The sequence below is a fragment of the Uloborus diversus genome, chromosome 4 (assembly GCF_026930045.1).
Source record: "Uloborus diversus isolate 005 chromosome 4, Udiv.v.3.1, whole genome shotgun sequence".
Lineage (NCBI taxonomy): Eukaryota > Metazoa > Arthropoda > Arachnida > Araneae > Uloboridae > Uloborus > Uloborus diversus.
In genome coordinates, this window is record NC_072734.1 from 143,609,038 (window position 1) to 143,633,437 (window position 24,400).

General features: G+C 32.6%; 1 protein-coding gene across 1 annotated transcript in view; it reads left to right on the plus strand.

The window, feature by feature from the left end:
- The window catches only part of LOC129220891 (putative sodium-dependent multivitamin transporter), a 32,653-nt gene extending 8,524 nt beyond the window's left edge, over positions 1-24,129 (plus strand). Inside the window, exons 4-11 of the mRNA XM_054855325.1 lie at positions 1,187-1,306; positions 2,260-2,414; positions 9,229-9,369; positions 11,653-11,788; positions 12,684-12,891; positions 14,588-14,742; positions 19,717-19,935; positions 23,968-24,129. Of these exons, the coding sequence (XP_054711300.1) occupies positions 1,187-1,306; positions 2,260-2,414; positions 9,229-9,369; positions 11,653-11,788; positions 12,684-12,891; positions 14,588-14,742; positions 19,717-19,935; positions 23,968-24,129 (1,296 nt within the window). The remainder of the gene's footprint in view (positions 1-1,186; positions 1,307-2,259; positions 2,415-9,228; positions 9,370-11,652; positions 11,789-12,683; positions 12,892-14,587; positions 14,743-19,716; positions 19,936-23,967) is intronic.
- The last annotated feature ends 271 nt before the right edge of the window (positions 24,130-24,400 follow it).

A 24,400-nucleotide genomic window follows, 5' to 3' on the forward strand; every position in this document is an offset into this window, starting at 1 on the left:
TCGTCCCTTTTCCTCGAAATTAACAAATCCATAAAGAACACAAATTTACGTCAGTCAAACTCTGCTTGCCAGCAATTGACGCTATGGACATATAGGAAAAAATAAACACATGCGCAGAAAAGTTAAAAGTCAGCTAATGCAAACGCGCTTGATCCATATTCATCAGATTTTCACACAAAAATTAAAGTAATGAACTTTTCTAACAGCCCTTTGTTTTCCTTACATTCAGTTTTCGCTAGCCGCATAACGACTGATCGTTAAGGGGGAGGGGGATATTCAAAACTACAGAAAAGCAATAATGGAAAAGAATGTGAGTTTTGAAATAGCTCAAGCAATTTTTCTACTACACATTATTTTAAAACTAATGTATCTTGAGATAAATAAATACCTTTCTGCTGAACAGTAAAGTAAGAAAAAAACAACGTCAAAAAAGCACAAATTGCCAATTACAGCAGACACGTGTTTATCCTTTTTTATATATATCTATATATATATATATATATATATATATATATATTGCATATTTTTTCCCCATTTATTTTTATCTATCTTGCTTTGTTTATTTTTACCTTTTTTGTCTTGGTTGACATTCCCCCCCCCCCACCTTTTTTTTCTTCCATTTATCTTTATTTTTTCCTTTTTCCGAATATTTTTGTTTCTGTTTATTTTATTTCCTGGTGTTTTTTTTTTCTCCCATTCAGCTTTTCCTTTCTTGCGGTTCACGGTTATTGACATTTTCTTTTTGTTTAAGCGTTAAGCTTTGGCTTAATCTTTGTCCAATTGAATTCTTTCTTTCTTTTTTTACTGTACCTCAGAGAAAGCTCTTGGCCTTTGCTTACATTCCTATTGGTTCCTTATTTGTTTATAATTTTCTCATTGGTGTTTGGCTAATCCGCTGTTTTTATCTTTTAAGCTGCATGCTTATCTGCTTTTGGCTTTTTGTCGGATGTTTTTTCATCCATAAGCTCATTACTTTTTGCATTGAAAAAGGCGTTCCCTGTAACGCCGAAACACATGTCTGCTGTAATTGGCAATTTGTGCTTTTTTGACGCTGTTTTTTCTTACTTTAATGTATTGTGATTGATTTTTCAATAACTGTTAATTATGAATTATATGTTTAAGAGTAAACAATTAACATTCTTCAGTAAAAACCCAGACTTATGTTAATATTTGATTGTTGATGTAGATACTGTACATACCCGTTGTACTCTACGGTCCTGCTTTAGCGCTGAGTGCTGTCACAGATCTCTCAACATGGGTATCAGTAGTTTCTGTCGGCACTGTTTGCACCTTCTACTGTACATTAGTAAGTATCAATTAGAACTGAGGTTATTAAGTTAGTAGAAAACTGTACGATTAAGTATTACGTAAAATATTAGTTCCTATTTTTATTAATAAACATGCAGGTACTAAGTCTTGTGAGGGAAATGAGTAGATCATGACATGAAAGTGAAATTTGTGAATATAAAAGCAAAATGGTGTTACTTCACTAACTGAAAAACTATTTTTTACACCTTCTTTTTACATTTTCAAGGTATTTTGTAACGGTGATTATTTCTTAAATAAATATGATTTTTCTGACTTCAGGCACATAAAAAAAAACTTTGTGAGTGCAGTGGGGAGTAATATTTATTATCTGAAAACAGAATGTACTTTTCATAATTTAAATCTATGCTAATACTTAATTCTATGCTTATACTTAAAATTGACTGACAAACCATAAACATTGGCAGCCTTTTCTTTTTTTTTTGTATGATAGTTGTTACTTTTCTTATTCTTCTTGCATACAACTTGATTTCTATATCAACTTAGCCAGTTTCATCATGGTGACAACAAAGAATTTTTAAATAAAGAAGAAATCTGAAGGCTGCATTGTTTTGTCATCGGTTACTCCTCGACCAAATTTAATTTCATTCATTCATAATACAGTCTAAATAACTTTCAAGTAATTGTGACGTCCAAAAGTGGGTAGAAATTGAATTTGGAGATTTTCAGGTCAAGCTTATAAACGCGTATTTAAATCAATCTTAATTTGTTAAAAGGACAAAAAATTCAAAATTTACTTTACTGCCCTACATATATCGCTGATTAGCGGAAACCAGATATTTACACATAAAAATATAAATTTTGACTTTATACTATAGAAATGGCAGCAATTTCTATTAAAATTACCCTTTTGTGTGAACTCATAAGTTATAACTTTTGAATTATGACGTTGCTGCAGTAAAAAAGAGATATCTAGATTTTTTTTTCTTTTAGGGAGGTATGAAAGCCGTCTTATGGACTGACGCTTTTCAAGCCCTTCTCATGTTCGTAGGGATATTTGCAGTGATTATCAAAGGAGTAAGCGATGTAGGAGGTATTGAAGCTGTGTTTCAAATTGCAAAAAAAGGAGGAAGACTTGTAGTACCTGGGTATGGTAAAAATTAAAGCCGTTTAGGGTAAACCGACCAGTGAGTGAACACCACCCAGTGAATGAACAGCGCGTCATTTTTCAAAAAAAAAAATAATAAGCTTCCAATTTTTTTTCTAAAAAAATTCACTACAAAAGCGTTCTTTGTTGATATTTTAAGCTATCTGACACCTGATTGGTTAATTTGGATACGCATTATTTTCTTGAAAAAAATTTGAAAATTTTACTGCCGTGAATCGTTTTGTTTTCTCTTTCAAAACAATAAAGCTGGTTTCGTGCTATCAATTATTTTCATAAATATTATTTTTATTATTAAATTTTATTTTTCAACTCTACGAAAGAAAAATTAAGTATGCATATTTAGGCTATGGATTTAAATTGTTTCAGTCAATGCAGAATGCGTAGATTTTCACGTGGAGGGATGTTCAGTCACTGGGTACGAAAAATCGCGAAAACCCAGTGAATGAACACTGGCAAAATTTCTTTTGATTTAAAAATAAATTTGAAGTTTCTTTGGAATATTTTTATTTTCGTACTTTTTTGTAATGCAGATAGTTTTATGTGCTTATTTATTAATGTACGTATTTCATTATATGAAGAGTTAGGGGGGGAAACGCTTTCAGTCCAAAAATTTGGAAATTCGGGTTTTTACGGAATATTGTAGTTCAATTCCGTCTCTATTGACCCCGCAAAGTAAAAGGGAGAAAAACGCTACCAGTCCACAGTAATTTAATAACAAGAAGTTCTGTCTAGAACTAGACGAGCCTACTTTCCCGTATATCCATACTACTTTCTAATACCTAATCAATATTCTCAAAAATAGCTAAAATCACAAATATTTTCAAACATACTTTTAAAATACTTGAAACTGATCTCTAGGAATAAAATATTCCTAACTCATCTAAAAAAAAATTTGATGCGTAAAAAAACGAACAAATAAAATAGCAGCAACTTTTAAACAAAGCAGCTAATAAACTTTTTTCCATTAAAAAATCTTTAACAGCTTTCAAAATGAAAAAATAATAATTAAAATTAATAAGCTCATTAAAATAAATACATTATATCAAAAAAAAATCGTTTCTTTTTCCCCTGTTGCCAAAAACAATTTTTTAAATGAATTAATGCACTTACCAAAATAAATAAAAACAATAAAATGTCAACTTAAAGAAATGATTTTACTGTCAAAAAAAAAAATCGTCTGCGCATATCTTTATGTAGAAACATAAATGACTTCGAGTTTATTCGCTGAAAACTGAATACCTAAATTAAAACTTTAGCGTAAAAATAAAAACAAGTCAGATCAACAATAATTATTTCACAGTCAAAACCATAGCTGCGGAGTCGGAGTCGGAGTCAATCTCATTTTGAGATAAAGGAGTCGGAGTCGAATATCTAAGAATCGGAGTCAGTCATTTGTCCTCCGTGTATAATTTTTTGCCGAAGCTACGAAGTCAGAGTCGAAGTCGGGGAGTCGGAGTCTGATTAATTGTCAGGCACAGGAGTCGGAGTCGGAGTCAAGTGCGCCTAAATTCTTGGAGTCGAAGTCTGAAGTTTGCCGTCAAGAGCTATTTCCAACAGAATTTGTTTGAAATAAATCCGCCTTCAAGTACGGAATCTACATTGACTTTCAGTTTCCCCGTAGGCGATAATGTTAAGGATTTGAACTGTTCAAAATTTAACGGAAAATTGTTCAAATCAAAAATATATTTTATACAGTGGCTCCCAAAAGTCTTCGTACACCTACGACTTTCAACGAAATAGGCCCCAATCTACTGGTTAGAATTATTATTTCGGAATAGATATTTTATTATAAGATCTATGATCAATTTTTAACAAAACTACATGAAAAGATTTTAAAAAATATTAAAACTTAATTTTTTTTAAATCAAAAACCAAAAAGTGCCGGAAATTTTATCTCACAAAAGTCTTCGTACAATTTATAAAATGTCTATATATTATTGAATAATCTAACTTTTGATTAAGTTATTAATTAGTAGACTATCATACAGTATTCATAACACCTTTTAAACGTCTGGGAATAGATTTCATTCTTTTTCTTTCTTTTTTTTTTTTTTTTTTTTTTTGCGTAATTTCTGAGTAAGTGTTCAACCACACTTCGAGTCTTACTGTTTCTAGCTCTATTTTCGTTTTAAAGCCCTATTTTCGTAATCTATCCTCCAGATATCTGTCAATATATTACATTAGGTTAAAATCTGGAGATTGAGGGGGTATTTTCTATACTTTAGGACAATTTTCGAGGCACTAGACGCAAACGTTGAAAACCGTGTGCTTCTTATCGTTATCTTGATAAAAAACAAAGTTGTTTCCAACAACCAAATTTTTGGCTCAGAGTTCAAAATTGGTTTTTAAAATATTTAAAGGAACAGCACGATTCATTATTTCAAAAAAAATTGCAAACTGTCAAGTCCTGATGCTGATATGCACCCTCACACTAGAACACCTCCACCGTCCTGATTAACTGATCAAAATAAGTTCTTAAGATTAAGTTCCTATTTCTTTTTTTATACTTACAGTTATACAACAATTTAATCAAAAATGTTAAATTAATTTTTATCTGTTAGTAGGACTTGATTCTAAAACGTTTTTAGCTTATTTATCACTGATTTTGTGACGAAAAGCGTAAGTTTTCTGTTTTTCGCACGACCAAGAAAATTTCTGCGGGAAGAGGTCCCATTTAATCCAGCTAATCAGAGAACTTGGCGAGAAATTTGTATGTGAAAATTAAATGTATAATGTTTCATTTTACTCTGCAGAAACTTTTAAAGCACTCAAATGTGTATTTTTCATAAATTTTTTAACTCTAAATCTCCGATCACGTTTTGTCAACTTTGCCGATTGACCTTTTCTTACCCTGTTTTCGGTCCGATTCCTTTCTTTAAAGCATTTTACTATACAAACAAATAAATTAACTAATTTAGAGACATTTCAAACCAATTTACCACTACTGTGGGGAAAAAATTCAAATTTTGAATGGTGTTTGCGGTTTTTTACGAATACCAGCCATTTTACAGTAATAAGCACAATATTAAGAAATAAATAAACAAAAGAATTGAAGCCAAATGACTTTTAAGGGTCAAAACAATGCAAAAATATTAATAAAACGGCATGTGATAGTTTTGATCATGAATTTATTCAAAAATATTTGAGTGTACGATGACTTTTGTGGTGTGTTATTTCTCTGTCTCTTCGTTTTCTGACCCATTTTCAAAAGAAGATCCGTCAATATTTTGACAAATCCAATGGGTTGTATTTAGAATGACATAGGAATGATGTGAAAAAATATTGGACTTCATATTTGAATTCAGTTTCGAGTTATTTTGGTTTTACTAAAAAATTTCAAAGTGTACGAACACTTGTGAGCCACTGTATACAAGTTTTTCATCAAAAGCTTTTCTTACAAAGTTTGTTTGAAGCAAATCCGCCTCTCAGTTCGGAATTGCCTTGAATTTCCCCGTAGGCGCTAATGTTAAGTTTTTTTGAACCGTTCAAAATTGAACAAAAAATAATTCAAATCAAAAAGTGAAATATGGGAATGAGGTGTCCTCGCCGAGATCTTTCGAACAAAAAAAAAGTTTGTTCGAATCGGACTATTCATTCAAAAGTTATTAGGGGGGACAGACAGACAGACCGACGGACCGACAGACCGACAGATATTTTTTCCCATCTCAATACCCTACTTTCCAATTTTTAATTTTTCGATATTTATTTAATTATTTTATTTATTTTTGACTTTTTTTTTTCCTTTTTCGCAATATTTTTAAGATGCATTAAGCCTTCTTTCATGCTTTTTTCTTCTTTTTCTGACTTTTACTGGGAAAGTAGGCTAAAAACTAATGGCACTGAGGGGGTTAAAGCGCTTTCAGTCACAGCGCGCAGTGGGAAAACCCCTCAGGGTCCAGTTTGTGGAGTGGGGAGGCCAGTGAATCACGTTGCTGTGCACCTATCCCGTCGCGCCAGACGATTCTTTGTCCTGTTGTTAACCAGTTGAATGTATGTTAGAACATATAGAGAGAAAAACTGTTTTTTGCTCTCCTGAAAAATTTAGGAAAATGGACTGAAAACGTTTTTTCCCTGACTCATCATATATTTTACTAGTGGTACCCGCACGGCTTTGCCCGTAATAGAAAAATTAAAAGGTCTTTTGGTTCGCCTGCACATTTACAAATAATGTATGATGAATTTTCTCGCCAATTGGCTTGTACTCATATTACGGTTCCACGTTATTATAATTTCGTATCTCGCCAATTGGCTTGTACCCATGTTACGGTTCCACGTTATGATAATTTCGTAATTTACTCGTCCATCTTATGATAATTTTGTTTCTAAAATTGGAATAGAAAAAGAACCACATCGAATTTTCAAAAAATCGCTTCGAGGTGCACACCCCCATGCTACAAATAATTTTGTGCCAAAAATCGACCGAACGGTCTAGGCGCTATGCGCGTCACAGAGATCCTGATAGACAGAGAGACTTTCAGCTTTATTAATAGTAAAGATAATTTCTTTATTTTTGTTTTCGCAAACAATGCACTTTTTACTGAGTTTTATCTTTTATCTATCTATATCTCAATCTGTATATTACCCTACCTACCTACATATCTATGTATCTACTTATCTATTTTACCACTCTCACTATCTATCTACCTAAATATCTATCTATCTGCCTGTCTGTCTAGATTTCTAACTATCTGCATGTACCTATCTACTTATCTATCAATCTATATCTTTATCTCCCTTGATAGATAGGCAGGTAGATAGAGAGATAGAGAAATAGAAATATATATACAAAGATAGAGAATAGATAGGTAGATATGTATGTATGCTTGTGTATAGATAGATAAATAGATAGAGGAAGATATAGAGATAGATATATGAAAAGTAAGAGGTAAATAGATAAATATGTAGATAAATATAGAAAGGGAATAGGTAGGTAAATAGCTAGATCGATAGATTTATTGATAGATAAATAGATAGGTAGTGGTTAATAGATAGATAGGTGGATAGATAGATATAGATCGGCTGATAGACTGAGGAAGAGATAGATAGGTAGATCGACTGATAAAGGGATAGATAGGTAGATAGATAGACAGGTAGATAGACAAATAGGTAGATTGACAGGTAGATAAGCAGTTAGATAGATAGATAGATAGATAAATAAATAGATATGTAGAGAAGTATACAGATAAGTAGATAGATAGATAAGTAGATAAGTATACAGATAAGTAGATAGATAAGTAGATAAGTAAACAGATAAGTTGATAGATAAGTAGATGTATAGATAGATAAGTAGATGGACAGGTGGATAGATAAATAGATAGATCGATAAATATATAGTAGCTAGATATAGATAAGTAGATAGCTAGATAGATAGAAAAATAGATAAGTGCATAGATAAATAGGTAAATAGACAAAGAGATAGACCGATAGATGTGTAGATAGAAAAATACGTTTTTAGATTAACCGACAGATATGTGGATAGACAGATGGAGACATAGATAGATCGAAAAATAGGTAAATAGATAGAAAAATAGAAAGATATATAGATAGATGGATAGAGGTATAAAAAGATAGATATGAATAGTTATATAAATAGATAGATAAATAAATAGATATAGATAGTTATATAAATAGATAGATTAATAAATATATATTGATAGTTATATAGATAGATAGATCTCAAAGAAACTTAGTTACTTTTTGAATCAATATTTATCATGTTCATTCACTGGACCAATTTGTGTTCATTTACTGGTTGTAGGTGTTCATTCACTGGGTCCTTATGGTATTTTTTCTTTAAACACCTAAAAAAGTCGGAAGCGGTACCATTTAGGTTCCCGGGATTTTTTTGAGATATTTACATAGATCAATTAAAATGTTTTAACTATCACGATCTGTATAGTACAAAATTTAAAATTACTAGGATTTTTTAAAAATGAAATTGTGCTTAGCTGTTTATTCACTGGTCGGTCTACCCTATGTCATCACTAATCCTAGCAGTGAGAAGGTACATCGCAGAATCGCGCTTACGTTACACATGCAGAATTGTTATTTACCGGCAGATATTTAAAATTTTATAAAATTGCTCTCTCATTCTTCCAGGAAAATATTTTTTTTCGCAAAATTGAAAAATTTAAAAGCTCAAAATTTTTTTCTACGAAGTCGTTTAGTAAATCAATGAGGCACAAAAGCTCACATTAAACAGTTGTCAAATACAAGAAGCAGATAGTTCCAGTTACAACTGTTATGACTAATTTTTTCTCCGAAGCTCATGCTCTAAAATTGCGTGTACATACCATCCGGTGACTAACCGCACTGTTCTATGAAAGCTACCCTGTAGTTCTATTAGCCTCAACGGTTGATTTACCTAGAGCCGCTATATAGATAGGCCGAGCATCAGCTTAAATTTAGCCATTTTGTATCGGATTTTTCATTGTTGCACTCCTTGGGTTACCACAGCAAAGTTTCGGATTTCACCAAATTTGTAGGAAATAAAATTTTATTTATAAACAATTCATATGCCGCTAATAATTGCTTACAGTGAACAATCACCAACGCGATAACTCGCCAGAAAAGACAACCACTCAAACCCGCGCTGCGATCCAAAAAGGCTAATCTTAAGCTGATGCGTCGGCTCGTTTATATAGGGGCCTTAGGTAGACCGCAATTTAAGCTGGTTGGTTGAACCACGTGACATTTTTGACCAATCGACTGGTAGCTTCCGGTAGAGGAAAGCGAACGCAACCCGAAATTGCTTTAATTCACGCAAAAAATTAACTTGTTTTTTTTTTTCATAGCTTTGAATTTGGACTGGATGTTCGTTATACGATATGGAATTTCCTGCTAAATGCCATCATCGATTCAATGGCGACCTTCGGCGTAAACCAAGTGCAAGTACAGAGATTACTGACAGTCAGAAATGTTCCGAGAGCAAGAGCGTGAGTTTATGAAATCGATTTTATTCTTTATGTTATTTCTCATGACAAATTGTTGGAAAATGTGTTTATTGGGCTCAAAATACAGCAAAAGGTAACCATGCGTACGCTGTTAAAAAAAAAAAAAAAAAAAACTGGCATCCATGCTGCCAGTAACTTTTACCGTAAAATCCTAACTGTAAAATTTTACGGTAGCATAGACGAGAGTTAAAAAACGTAAAATGCGAGCAGCAGGTTTGATCTCGAGACTTTCGAATTGTCAGGTGGTTTTGCTGCCCACTGTGCGAGTTGTGACACATCCACACTATAAATCACGCGGTGTATTAGTTGACACTGCAATCGTTTATTTTTTCGGTAATATTCACTGTAAAAAAAATATTGTATTGTAAACACTCCATTGTGCAGCGATATTTACCATAAAGGTTTCCTGAATTTTAACATTGTGCAATTTAATGAATAAATGGGATGCAACCACTTGTGGATAAAAGCATCTACCCTCTTAATTTTTCAAGTAAAAGTTAGTTCTTGTGGTAGAGTAAGTGCACCAGTGGTCGCTTAGTCTATAGAAGTCGGTCACAATGACCTAAAATATCCTATAAATAGCATATATCTGGTTTGAAATTAAATATATCGCATTCCTTCGTTCACGTATCAATTTCTTTTTTATCATCCAATTGCAATAATTTGTAGTTAAAATTTCTTGAAATAGTAATCAGTTAATTTCTTTAAGCGTTACGTTCGTCTTTCTAGTTAGTCATTCCGCTAATTTTCAAAAAACTGGAAACACCATTCTTGAATGGCAAGTGCCCACTTGATTTTCGTCCTACTGAAAATTCGTATGTCTTGAATTTTAAAGGATTGTACGTTCTAATGCATCAATGAGAAAATTAATATTTCTTTGGATCGAGTTGTGTTTAAAGGGTGAGTCACGATCGGGTATTGGTTGCTTCAGAATTTAAAATAGTCGGCCATTGTTGATTACCTCGTAGTCTCTTTATAACACTCATCAAATAATAAGTTGAGATAAAATGGCAGTTAAGCTGTGTTAGTACAAATTTTATTTGTAACTTTATTTCTTTTAAAGAAAAAGGTTAAATTATTTTCTGAACAAACTTTTTTTCTTGAAAGGAATCAGTTTCAAACTTAATGTAAATTTTAATTCATGAATTTCTAAAACAGGATTCGCAAAATCAGTTGTCATTCGAAAATATTATCAGTCATTCGCAAATTACCTTGTTTATAACGCCTTAATATTAGTTAGGCTTTCTGATGACGATAAAATTACGGTCTAACGAATTTTCGCTATCCTACATGGGAAAATTGGAAGTTGGTTTTATATGTCTACATGGCCTTATTTATCTACACAGCCTAATTTGGCGCACCCCCTTACAACGATGGGTGTGTTTTGTTATACGAATCTACAGTTTACCTCGGATCTTTGCCAAATGTAGCACAGAAGTCCTTTGGTATTCAGGAATTCAAATGGGGGAGGGGTCTCCCTTATAGGGTTTTTATGCAGAAAATCAGTGACACGGAATGCTTCAGCCTATTAAAAACCATGACCAATTTTTTGAGTTTAAAAAATTTAAAAAGGTCTGAATTTTAATTTTGAGTGAAAGAATCATTTTATTTTTTTCTTTTATTTAAACCTGATTGTTACTTCCAATTACGATTATTTATCTAAGAGGTATCTGGAACGATAATTCTTAAGTTAATTCAGCTATCCAAAACTGGCCAAAAACTTTTCTCAATTAGAAGCAATATAAAAGAAAACGACTTACAAAAAAGAAGAAAAGTTTGGGAAACACTTGAGTAAGCACAAAAACTCTCAGTTGAAATTTGAAATTTTGTTGGCCTGATAAGTTTGCGAAATTTTGAGCCACTACACTAAAGACGCTTGTTTAGCGCTAGAAATATTTGTTGTCTCTTAATTATACTTACGAAAATATATAATTTAATCGAGCAATACAATGCCAAGTTAAATTTAAATTTTCTTCTCCATCACCCAAAAACTGGTAAAAACTAACTTCAGTCGTTTATTTTTGCAAAACATTCGTGGATTTGTGGGAATTACACTTGTTTGAACAAAAAATTCATTCAACTTAGAAGTTCATTGAAACAATGTAATATTTTAATTTTATAAAAGTATAGTTTCTATTGTGTGTACAATCAAACTTTTTTTATTTGTAGTGTAAATATGTTTGGTTAATATTGATCTTATTGCTACTTTTCGTATTGTAGAATAAAATAATGGTTTAAATTAAAACTATTTTTCAATTTTTTTAGCGCCTTATTTTTGAGCATTCCTTTATGGGTAGCCTTTAACTTACTAAATTGCCTCATAGGCATTATCGTCTATGCCTATTTTGCAAACTGTGATCCAATAACAGCTCCCAATGCATCTATTACATCATCTGATCAGGTTTGTATTTTCTATTATCTACTAATTTTCTGCAAGTTGAAAACTTTGATTTCTGCCCGATAAGATTTTGAAGACAGGTGATAAATAATCACAAATATAGTGATATGAAATGCACTTTTATTTAACTGTAACATTTCAATATGAGCAAATTAATTTTTGATAGGTTATTTACTGCGTCAGCCTTTTGAGAGAATTCGCTAAATATTGCCGTGCTAATGTTCATAACTAAATACCACGCTTATTTGTGACTGAATTTGCACCAGCTTTAGCATGTTCGTTTTGCATGCAAATTTTTCAGAATGCGTCTTTTACTCCCTTTGATTTTTTCATTACTTTTTTTTTAATTTCGTTTTAAACATTTTTAAAAACGTACTGATTTTTGGAACTCAAATTCTTCTCTTTTATTAAAAAAGGTTTCAACTAAATTATTTTATCCGTTAAGAAAAAGTCGTTTGCTTTAATTTTCTTACTTTCCATAAAATAATGTTCAGTAAATTATTGCTTTACAACGTTCTTTCTATAATGTTCATTTTTGGGAAAATGTCTTATTTTTGCGTTTTAATCAAGGAAGGGAAACTTCCTCCCTCTTTTAAATTATTTCTAACATTTCTATTGGTCTCTTTTAAGCTACACGCTAAGTTTTCAAATCTAGCAAAAATATGAAAAGATCTTGGGGAAAAAAAGCTTAACTAATATAGTAGATGTTAAATATAAGTATATACAGGCGAACCAAATGACCTTTTAATATTCTACTGCGGGCAAAGCCCTGCGGGTACCTCTAGCATTAAAAAAAGTGATAAACATATCGAAACCCAAATATTAAATGTTTCTGTACAAAGATCGCAGATCCGAACGATGAGACTTATTGATTTGATGTTTTTTTTTACTATTACAGTTACTTCCATTATTTATGATATCTGCTCTTAGTACTTACCCTGGTTTAGCTGGCCTGTGCATTTGTGGCCTTTTCAGCGCTTCACTGAGCACAACGTCATCGGCAGTCAATTCGCTCACTGCTGTAACAATGGAAGATATCATCCGCCCAGCCCTTGGAAGGAAAAAAATATCTGAGCATAAAATAGCCTTCATTTCAAAAATTATCAGTAAGTAATGATAGAAAATGCATTGCAAATTTCATTATACCTTTTTAGTTTTTGTTCCAATGGCACATTGCTATTTTGTTTTGTGCAGTATGATACCCTGCGTGATATCCCTCGTCGTAACCGTTACTCCTAAAGCATGCTCCCAATTGCAAAAATGGTCAGAAATCAATGCAAAATCATAATATTAAAAGTTTGAGCACAAAAATTAGTGCTAATAAAAAACACGAAATCTGACTTTTTGTGAGGTACTCAGTTTTTTAAAACCATACTTTGAGAAATGATGTTCAGTTAGGTGATGCACACATATTCCCAAAACGAATTTTGAACAGACATTGGCCATCTAGTAAAAACAATTTTTTTTGAATAAATATTGTAAACTAGTTAACAAACAAGACTTTGTATCAGACATTAATATCAAACTTAGCACTTAGTTGCAAAATAGCAGCTGGCGTTAGTTACCAGTAGTAAAATAGCAGCATTCTTACATCTATTAGTCTTCCAGAAAGGGCAAAAGTAGCTACAAACAGGCATATGTTACGCAATGTCAATAAGAAAGTTAGCATCCGATGTTCAGTGCAAAAGCATCCGTTTACCGCCTAGTAAATGTTACCTTCGTGCATTGACTAACTCTCGCAGGAGAAAAATATTAGATCACCTAGTCAACACTTCATACATTTTACATGGGATTCATTTTTTATTTGAAAAGGGTTAAAGTGTCGTCCACAGACGATGTCCCGCTTTAAGGAGGAGTTGTCAACTCTCTGAAAGGTGAAAAATGTGGCTTTACGGCTGTTTGTTACTGAATGAAATTGTTTTGTTTTTACAACCAAGGACTAGTAGGTAAATGGACACACCCCATTTAATAATGTAACTGAGTATGAAAATTTTGACTTTATTGCTGTTTGTTAGTGAATTAAATTATGTTTCAGTTCACCCCAAAGATTAGGGGGTAAATGGATATACCCCGTTTATTAAGGTTACTGAGTATGAAAATTTTGGCTTCTTTGCTGTTTGTTAGTGAATGAAATTATGTTTCCTTTTACTACATAGACTAGGGGGTAAATGTACATATCCCATTTATTTCCCCTTGAGGTTCTTATAGGTCAGTTTAGAAGCGTAAGGGAAGACTCATAAAGAAATGTTTTTAGTAAAATTCTTCATGACAAGTAAAACTGGTTCAGACCACTTACTTCGCATTTGTAAACCTGCTGGAGAGAAAAATTCAAAATTCTTAAAATATAAAAGACAACTTGTTTCTCATTGTCACCTTCAAGCAATGACGACTTCTGTGCTATTGTTACAAAACACAGAAACTCTCAGAATCTATATAGTACTTATTTGTTACTCATCAACACTTTAGTTCCACAAGTGTAGTGATAAGAGTTTCCATTTACCCCATGTTTCCTTTTACTTCAACTGACCCCAATTATATCATCAACAGCTTAGTTCCACAATTATGGTTATAGTTTCCATTTACCTCATGGTTTTTTTTACCTCAACTGACCCCAGTTTTAACATCAACAGTTCAGTTCCACAAGTGTGGTGATAGAATTTTCATTATCCCCATATGTTTCCTTTTACCACAACGGACTGTAACTGAATCTTTTGGATTAAACAAATTTTCAGTTATGAAATATGTTTTTTTCCAAAAATATTAATTAATTGTTTAAAGTTTATTCTTTTTCTTTTGCTACAGCTTTCTTTTACGGTGCTGTGTCTTTGGCTCTGAGTTTTCTTGTTTCGAAATTTGACAATTTGATTCAGGCTGGTTTCCTTATTTTTGGACTCACTGGTGGGCCTCTTCTGTCCATGTTTACGCTTGGAATGATGACACAACGCACTAATGAAAAGGTAAGTATATGATGTCATATATCGATAAAATGTGGCCTGAAACCATGCATGCGACATTATTTGATCCTTAGACGGTTTTACTTTAAAAATAAGAAATTTGTCGAAATTGTTTACCTGACTTTTATGTCAACTGTAATGTACAGTACGTTCTTAATTCAAATATTGTTCTTTTATCCAAAAACAGTCGAAATGTGCGAACGTGCGTTAATCATACCGTTTCAAACGTATAAAGTCAACCCTTCTCCTATCGAATGTGTTTTATCAGTGACTTGCAGTACCCGCGTGGCAATGCCCGTGCTAAGAATTTAAAGGATGTCTGCTGAATTAAAAACAATCCAGCCCCCCCCCCTCCCTTATGTTGTAAAATCACCATTTTTCTTCAACTAAAATGCGTGCACACTTTTAAAAGTCTCTATAGAATTTAAAAGTATTCGCCAAAACAGATAAACCTCTCGCTGAGTTAACATACCCCGCCATCTTTTAGGAATTCATAGCACTAAACTTACCTCGCCATCTATTAGGAATTCATAGAACTAAACTTACCCCGCCATCTATTAGAAAGTCATAAAACTAAACTTGCCCCGGCATCTATTAGGAACTCATAGAACTAAACTTTAGTTAAATATTTAATTTACAATTACAAAGATTTTGCTCAATCTGATTTTAAAAAAAATACCCTATAGCCTTTCTCAATAAATGGGCTGCTCAACACAAAAAAAAGTTTTCAATTCAAACCAGTAATTCCTGAGATTAGCGCGTGCAAACAAACAAACAAACTCTTCAGCTTTATATTATTAGTATAGATTCACTAGTGTGTGCAGCGCAGCGGCATTGCATGAAGCATACACTTCACAGGATGAATGTTATATACTATTTTAAATGATTACATTGCACTTAAACATCTACAGTAAAAGGTAGTTAATATTTTTAGTGTTCATAAAAATTGATCTCAATCGGATTATATTGCCAGTTTTAACTGGACAGTTGATTTTAATTGAAAAGTTCAGCAGCAAAATATTAAATAATCCGAAGGAATTATCGACGCGAACCAATGCATTTACAATTATATCGGATTAACAAATCTCGATCACATGTGCCCCTATAGAGAGGATATGGAATCAAGCTATTTGGTGAACCACACATGTGAACGAATGAAGACATTTTTTTTTCTTTTTGAAGTACTATAAAAAAAAGAAATATATTTTTTAAAAATCTAAAAACATTCCTTGGCACAAAGAAGAGATTATTAAAATATGAGGACATCTTAACTCGGAGAAATTAATAATATTTTTATTAAAATAAAGAAACCAAAAAAAAATTCACATATGCACCACCCTTTCCACAACTATTTAATGCAGAGTCAGTTGAGGGAAAAGGGGACAGAATTTAAACTAAACTAAAAAAAAAAAACTTTTTTTCACAGAGGCATCTTAAAATATTTACGAAGCCTACATATGCTTTTGGAAACACGGGAACTCTCAGAATGTCTTTTTTATGTTGCCCAGTCTTCACTCACAAATAATTTAGTTTAAAAACACCTAAATTGCACATCTAAAGTAGCAGAGAAGGTGCAAATAATTATTAGTATCTAAATCTTTTCTGTAGCCTTCTATCTGCGTAAATAAGAGAATAATTTTCCATTTATTCCAACTGACCAATAAAAGGTTGTGGTGCTGCCATCTACATGCATCGAAATAAAATATTTGATAACCCTACAAAAACTAAAGAAAAATCAATGGCGTATCCAGAAGGCAGTGTTACCAAAATCAAGGGTAAATCTCAAGGGTAGGGGGAAGGAGATGCCCTAAAGCCCTAAATCGTAGCTTTAGTAACGACACGTCCGCCGTCTTGGGGCCAAACGATGCTTTCTTCTATGTCTGAAATGGTGAAGTGGCGTGTTTTGCTTCTTGATTGTGGTTTCTTATTAACTCCATGTTAATCCATCATCAAGAAACACCACATTCAAGTAGCAAAACACGTAGCTTCACCATAGCAAACATAAAAGAAAGCATCTTTTGGCCCCCTTAGATGGTGGACGACTGTCCAAATGACGTACCTGCCTAAAACTTCCTTTTTGAGCTTGATACGCCTTTGCCTTTGTCTATTATTGCGAGAGAGATGATAGGTGAACGAGCGGGAATATGGACTTGGAAAATAAAAGACTAAATACAGTCGAACTTGCGCATAACGAGCGCGATTGGACCTCGACATTTGTTCGTTAAAACGAGTGCTCGTAAAACACGGGTTCAGGAAAAAAAATCATAATTATTTTTATAATTCTGAATAGTAACAAAAAAGTTGGTTTTTGCTTTAAACTGTCTTAATATCTCTTGTTGCTGTTTTCGAGAAACATATCGCTCCAAAAACATCGTGATTTGCGTCTGTAGCTTCTGCACTTTAGAAGCCAGTTTTTCTGCACTTTAGAAGCTATTGAGAATGTCGAGGGCTGTTATTCTCAGAATTTATGTCTTTTTCAATAACTGTCGGCTGAATTCAAAATTATTTTTCAAATTTTTCCAAAAATAGGATAATATTTTCTAAGGTGAAAATTAGCAGAACTTTTATGAAATGCAAAAATTTTGCTCGCTTTAGGCGGGACTTGCTCGTTAAAAGCGAGTTATGTTCCCCTAGACGTAACATTGTAACAACCAAATCCGTTTGACTTCTTCGCAAAATCCAAGTTCTCGTTAAATCAGGGCTCTTTATAAGCGAGTTCGAGTGTATAAAAATTTATCAATTATTTTCTTCATATTTTTTTCATGTTCAGATCTATACGAGCAATTAGTTATATTATAAAGTAGTGCATCATTATTGAAAAGAAGAAAAAAAAAACGATTATCTCTAAGTTAAATTAAGTAAATATAATAAATGTTAAGTATATAAATGTTTAGTAAATAAACGTTGAGGAGAAAAATACAACAAGTTATTAAGTTACAACAAATATTATTATGATCATATCTTGAAATGACATCGAATAAAATCCATGTATTATAAGCATTTAAGTGTTATTGAATAAAATTAAACGACATTTTATTGACATTTATTAAATCGATCCAAAATATTGCATTTTTTCCCCCGGTTCTCAAAAACTGAGAAAAAATATCTTTTGTTGCGCGTACTTTGCCCGCATTTTTTTTTTTTTTCCTCGCTGTCATTATCGACGGAAAATTATGTTCTTACTACCAATCACGAATAGCTTCTTATCCTCAATTGACGAAAGTTGATGCTGCTCTTCTTTTTTAGATTGCCATGGCGACGGTTGTATTTTAATATTTATTCACAGAGCGGAATTTCTATTATCGTAGATACAAGTCGTCTGTGTTTTGATTTTATTCATATTTGTTTTCAGGGTTTAACTAAAGCAGACCTTACATTTAAAAAAGGGTGATTTTTGTGTAAAATTTATTTTTTCAGGAAAACCACATAGACCTATACAAAGGAATTTAAGCAACAAAACTTAATCTAAACGAAAATTTTTAGATTACTAATTCTCATTATTTGAGATAGATAAGAAATAAGAATGCGTAACGTTATACGCTGTAAATTTGAATCTTTATGATAAGTGTACTTTTAGATGTCGGCCATTAAAATCTTTATCTTTATTTCTACGTTCTAATCAGCATTTCTTTTTTCTTGGATATGCCTCGTATTACCTATTCTAGAAAATCGCTAGCCATATTATGACGGGAGCAAATTTCTTGGCTATTTCCACTCCATTCTGTTTGCAGAAACAAGAAACCCAACAAGTAGGGTCTTATCGCAATTCGTGATTGCGAAAAATATGATTTGAATTCAAGACAAGAAGAAAAAAAATATTTTGATCTTATTTATTTATTTATTTATTATTATTTTTCCCTAAGTGTAGTTTAAGTTAGAAAATGTTGTGTATTTCATGTTCATATTCATTCTATTTTATCGTCTTGTTACTCACACTAACAATTATATGAGACTACATTTTCACAAATTGTATCAGAATTGTATCAGAATCTCATATTTTGAATATTCAACATTGGAATTCATTATTTAAGCTTTCGAAAAGAAGGATGCATCATTACTAACTCTCGAAAGTTTTCGGAACAAATTTTAATAAAATGAAATTTTCATATTTTTTTCCCTTGTTTCATTCTTATTTGTAAGCTAAAGAAACCATTATCGTTTGCACATCAATGGAATGATGTAACATAAATGGATACATTTTGTAACGACGTCTACTGTCGCACTGCTTCTCAACATGTGGTCCTCGAGCAATATTAATGAGGTCCGCGAACAGCTAGTGTAAATTAAACTTGGATCTGGGAAGTGAAAATTAATGCACATGAACTTTCTGATTCATCTCATTTCAGCTACTCTAATATTATTTCTATCATATGATACAGTCAGAAGGGCCAAAATTAAAAATTTGGAGATATCAGTACGCATGGTAATTGAATGTCACCTCTGTTTGGGACAAAAAATTGCATACTAGTAGCACTGACAGGTGCTGCTATACAGAAGGATTCAGAAAAACTTTTCAAAGAAAGCCCAACTAGGACTGGAACTTTAAACGCGTTTTACTTAAAACTTGAAAATATCCACTTACATCCCTTTGTTTCTTACTGCCTTATATGAAGCAGTAAGAAGCAAAGGGATGCAAGTGGACTATTTTAAGTTTCGAGTAAAACGCGTTTAAAGATCAAATCCTAGGATGGCTTTCATTGAATTTTTTTTTCTAAATCATGTTATACAACAGCACCAACTAGGGCTACTAGTACAATCTCTTGCCCCAAAACAGAGGAGAGGTTCACCTACCATTTGTACTGGTTATCTCCAAATTTTTAATTTTGCCACTTGCATCCCTTTGTTTCTCACTACCTCATATGTGGTCCGCATGGGATTCGGAAGGGTGCACAGTGGTCCTCGATAGTGAAAAAGTTGATAACCACTGTACTTACGTAATTCAATGAAATGACCACAGTTTTTTTTTTTTTTTTTCAGGGAATAGTACTAGGAGTAATAACCTCTATAATTTTTACATCATGGATTAGTTGGGGAATCTTATCTTATGCTCCACCGCCAAAAACTCTTCCGATATCAATTGAAGGATGTGTTGATAACGAATGGACGAACGCAACCCTATCCCCCTACGAGATGTCGACCTTGTTTGATGCAGTTGAAGATAGTGCAACTAATAGTCCATTCTTTATTAATGATACAGTAACTTCAACTACAAGTGTCTCTTCTGAGTAAGTGTAAATCAAATTTGGGAGTAAAATATGTTCGTATTCCTTAGAATTGTTTAGTGCTTGTCGATGATATCAAATTGAAAGTACGAGGGCAAATCAAAAAGTCTTTGCGCTTATTTTTTTTTTTTTAAGCCGAAATATGGCTGTGAATACAAAGCAAACATATACATTCCCAGCAGTGACAGTTCCTTGGACCGTACCAGCCGTATCTGCTTTTTGCTCAGAAGAGCGGAGTCATTTAAGATGACGGTAGTTCTTCAGACTTCTACAACTTATGAGCAGCGATTGTTATTCGTTTTGTTGGAGCAACGGACAAAACCCCATAGCAATTCACAGGGGCACTTACAGTTCAGCCCTTGACCTAGTGATTTTCCCGTTTTCGCTCCACTGAAGAAGTTTCTGGCAGGACAGAGATTCACATGTGACGAAGACGCCAAAAACACGGTCTGACGGTGGTTCCACAGGCACCGGAAGAATTTGCCACAAGGGGATCTCTAATTTAGTGCTGCAATGGGACAAATGTCTGGACGGTGTCGCGACTATGTGGAGAAATAATGTAAGGTACGTAGTACACTACATATATTTGTAAATACCTGTATGTACCTGTTTTTGTCGAATAAAAAATAGGCGCAAAGACTTTTTGATTTGCCGTCGTATATGGAGGTTCAACTGCCGTTGTCATCTGGTCACAAAAGGAATGTTCATTTTTATTTATTGCAAAACAATTAAATACAATCCTGAGTTCAGATTTAACGGGGCTGCAGAAAAACAAAAAAGAATATAGGTAGTGCAATTTTTTCACTCGTGCTTAAGAGATTAACACTATGCAATAGAAGTAAGATAAAATCCAGAAAAAAAAACTTCTATAATACTAAATTCAGGATGAAGCAAGCTTGATATTCTGAATATGAAACATGCGAGTCACAAAAATTTACCTCAGGCAATGTCTCAGAAACCCGAGAACCTTAGTTTTTGCCTTTTTTATATACAAGATGTATCAAGAAGCTGAATTTGCCCCATTTTGGTATTCCATACACCTCTCATTTGTTAGAAATTTTTAAGTTCAAGGTTTAGGACTTCATTGTTTAAAATTTTCCAGGTTTCTTAGAAAGGAAATTAATTTTTTCAAGTTCTTTTCATTGTTTTAGGAACAAATTATGCATTCTTCGCGATTCAGGGTTCCAACAAAAGGTACTAAAATAGCTTATTTAACTTTTAGATAAATCTAGCACCGATTGTATTTTTTAACTTATGCTAAGAAACTTTATACGTTTCGTGCACTTTGCGTCGCTTTAAAAGCCCATAACGTTAAAAAGAGGGCTTTATATTGTTAGGAAATATTATTTTTGAGAGGGTCAAATATCAATAACTAGTGCTGTACTTAGAAAAAAGAATGATGGAACTTCCCTTAAGGTTTGAGGGGATTCAACAAATGAAAAGTTGCTTTAAATCCAATTTACAAGCATGAATATTTTTTACAGTGAGAAACAAAATATTAAACCTCTCCCCTTCTCTTCCCCCCCCCTCCCACCTTCCCCAAACTACAGCACTACTAGCAATTGTAAAAAATAAATTGTTGATCTCTATGCAAAAAGAGAACAAATATTTTGAAGGGCACTTAAAGCTCTTACATTATGTATGCAACTGATTTTGTGTGTATATATGTTTAATGAAGAAAAATGTTATTCATGCAAGATTTATTCCCTCCAGGGATGTGCTCTATGTCTACCGCATTTCATTCATGTTGATTGGCACTGTTGGGTTTACTTCTTGCACCGTCGTCGGCTACATACTTAGTGTTATATTTAACATAATTTCTGGTACGTATGATCATAGCTTTCTTCTTTTGATTTTGAAAGAAGCTTCTACACGTTTCACGATTTTGTACTAACTCTTTTCTGCGTAAGTTATTCGAAAAGGTATACATTCCTCCAAAAAATGCAATTTTAAATATACTTGTGAAATTAATAGAGTAGGGGAAAGGAGAACATATGTAAATAACATTTTTCATATTCAGTAAATTACCACCCAATAGCCAGGGCTAAAGCAGAAATACATGAAATACACTGCCAGCTCAGTCATTTCCAGCCGAGGTTTTCCATCTCCAGCTCAGTCACTTTCCTATGCCAGGCTGATGAGTGCTAATAAGCACGAAACTGCAGTCCTCGGCTGGAAATGACTGAACTGGCGGTGTATTTCATGAACTTTTTTCATCTCTTTATTTTTTTAAAAAATATTATCAATTTCTCAGCGCTAAAATGTCCGCATAATTTAATAGTCTTCCTTTGTGTCCTGTTTTTTTTTTTTTTTTTTTTTAAGGATTTTTAGTAAAAATATATTTAAATAAGGATTACGTTTAGATTAGAAATACATTACAATTAGAAAAAAGTGTATATCATTACCTTATGATATTTTTTTAATCGTCTTCAATAATTCACATTTGCCCCTCTGTAGGGGCACATGTGAATCTACTATCCTGCTATTTTCTTTTTCAAATGTTATTGAATGCATGTTAGAGGAGTTACTATGTCAGTAATGTGTATGTAAATAACTTACACATGTGTCCATACGTCTTGTCGGTTGTTGAAAAGTTTCAACAAGATAATTTGTGTCTCAAGACCCATGACCTACATTTTAGCTCCAAGCCCTAGGTTTCACCACACGAGGGTTCACATAGCTGAAAGTGGAGGTCGAAATAAATGAACTCACGGAACTTTCCAGTTTTGGATCGTCAAAAATGAACTTATAAACCTTTTTATTTCCTTTTCTATAGGGTCGACCAAAGATGTACCAGAAGAATTATTAAGTCCAGTTCTAAAATATTTCTTGAACAAGAAATCAGATAGTGGCGGAGAAAAGAAAAAAAGACCGGTAAAATATATACATTATTTAGCTTATTACAATATACTCAACAGTTACTTTAAATCATGTCCTTATATCCTCAGTTAGTCTATATTTGTAAGACTTGACTTTAAATTACATTACGGAAAAAGTTGAGAATCTCGATCTCGTTTTATTGGGGGCTGCCGATTATTTGTGCCATTTTGTATTCCCGCACTTTTGGATGGGGTGAATTGCAGTCGCTGCTTTTGTTTATGTTGCATTATTTATGTTCTTTAATTCATATTGCTCTACTGTTGTTATTAAGAGGAAAAATTGACTAAAACTCATTAGAAAACTTTTAATTTAAAATTTCATCACGATAAGCACCTTTTTAAATTCTTTTCGCACCCACAAAGAAAAGCTAAAACACATTAAAAATTTAAATAAAACTTAATAATAATATTTTTTAAAAAAGCAATTTTGGGATGTAAGGAATGCGGATGCATAAAAAAAAATAAATATTTTTCACATGAGGCGACTGGTAAAACGTTTTTCTGTCACAATTATTAAAAAAAATTTTGTCCCATTCAGTGGCTTGAAATGTAATATCATCATTATTCTCCAGTTTCAATAATTTGTCTTGAAAGCCCCAAATCGGCCGGGAATAAGGCATGTAAAAACGTTATTAATTAATTTCTTAAGCAATGAAGAGAAGTAATACTTCAAACATTTACTTTTTTTTTTTTTTTTTTTTGAATAATTTATGAATTGAGATCTTTTCTGAAATCGTTTACACTTTTAACTCATTGAGTGTTTCAACACAATGTGAGACGGATAATATTGACTACGGTTTAGGGAGGTGGATGTCATAACCCCATGACCTTCCCCTTGTGTCCACTCCTCTTCATAAACAGCTCTTTATTTATTCTCTCTCTCTTTTTTTAAGTTAATTTGCTTACGTATCAAAGCATAAGTTTGATATTTAACTGTAAAAAAAAAGTTCTCGTTAATACTTGTTTCCAAAATAATTAAGTAAACAATAATAACGAATGCAGTCACATTAAATCTCACCTTATAATGCGAAAAAATATAAGATAACACTTTAATTTGTGTAATAATGAAAAGTTATTTTCTCCCTGTTTTTTAAATTAATTTTATAATCACAAAACTTTCATTTTAGGTACAGCTAGAATTGGAAGTTGTGAATCCAGTGAGCAACGGAACTCGAGTAAAAAAAAGAATGCAAGAAATTAATGCAGTTGAAGAAGTAGAAAATGTAAATCCTATTAATAACGGAACTCAAGATATAAAAGAGTTACAAGAAATTAATAGTAAATTTTAATGAATTTGCTATGTATTTGAACCCAAATTCAAAACTCAGGAATTCTTTTGTGAAATGGACACATATTTTTTGACAAAACACCATCCATTTTCAGCTGTACCTATCGACGACTGTCGCTATTTTATCATTCTTTGTAAAATCAGCATGTACATGTAAATCTTAATAAATTTTATTTTATGAAACTGTAATCTCTACATAGTATAAAATGAAGTCTCCAAAAAGCATCTGTGTGTTTGAACTCGCCAAATTCGAGAACTACCCGGCTGATTTT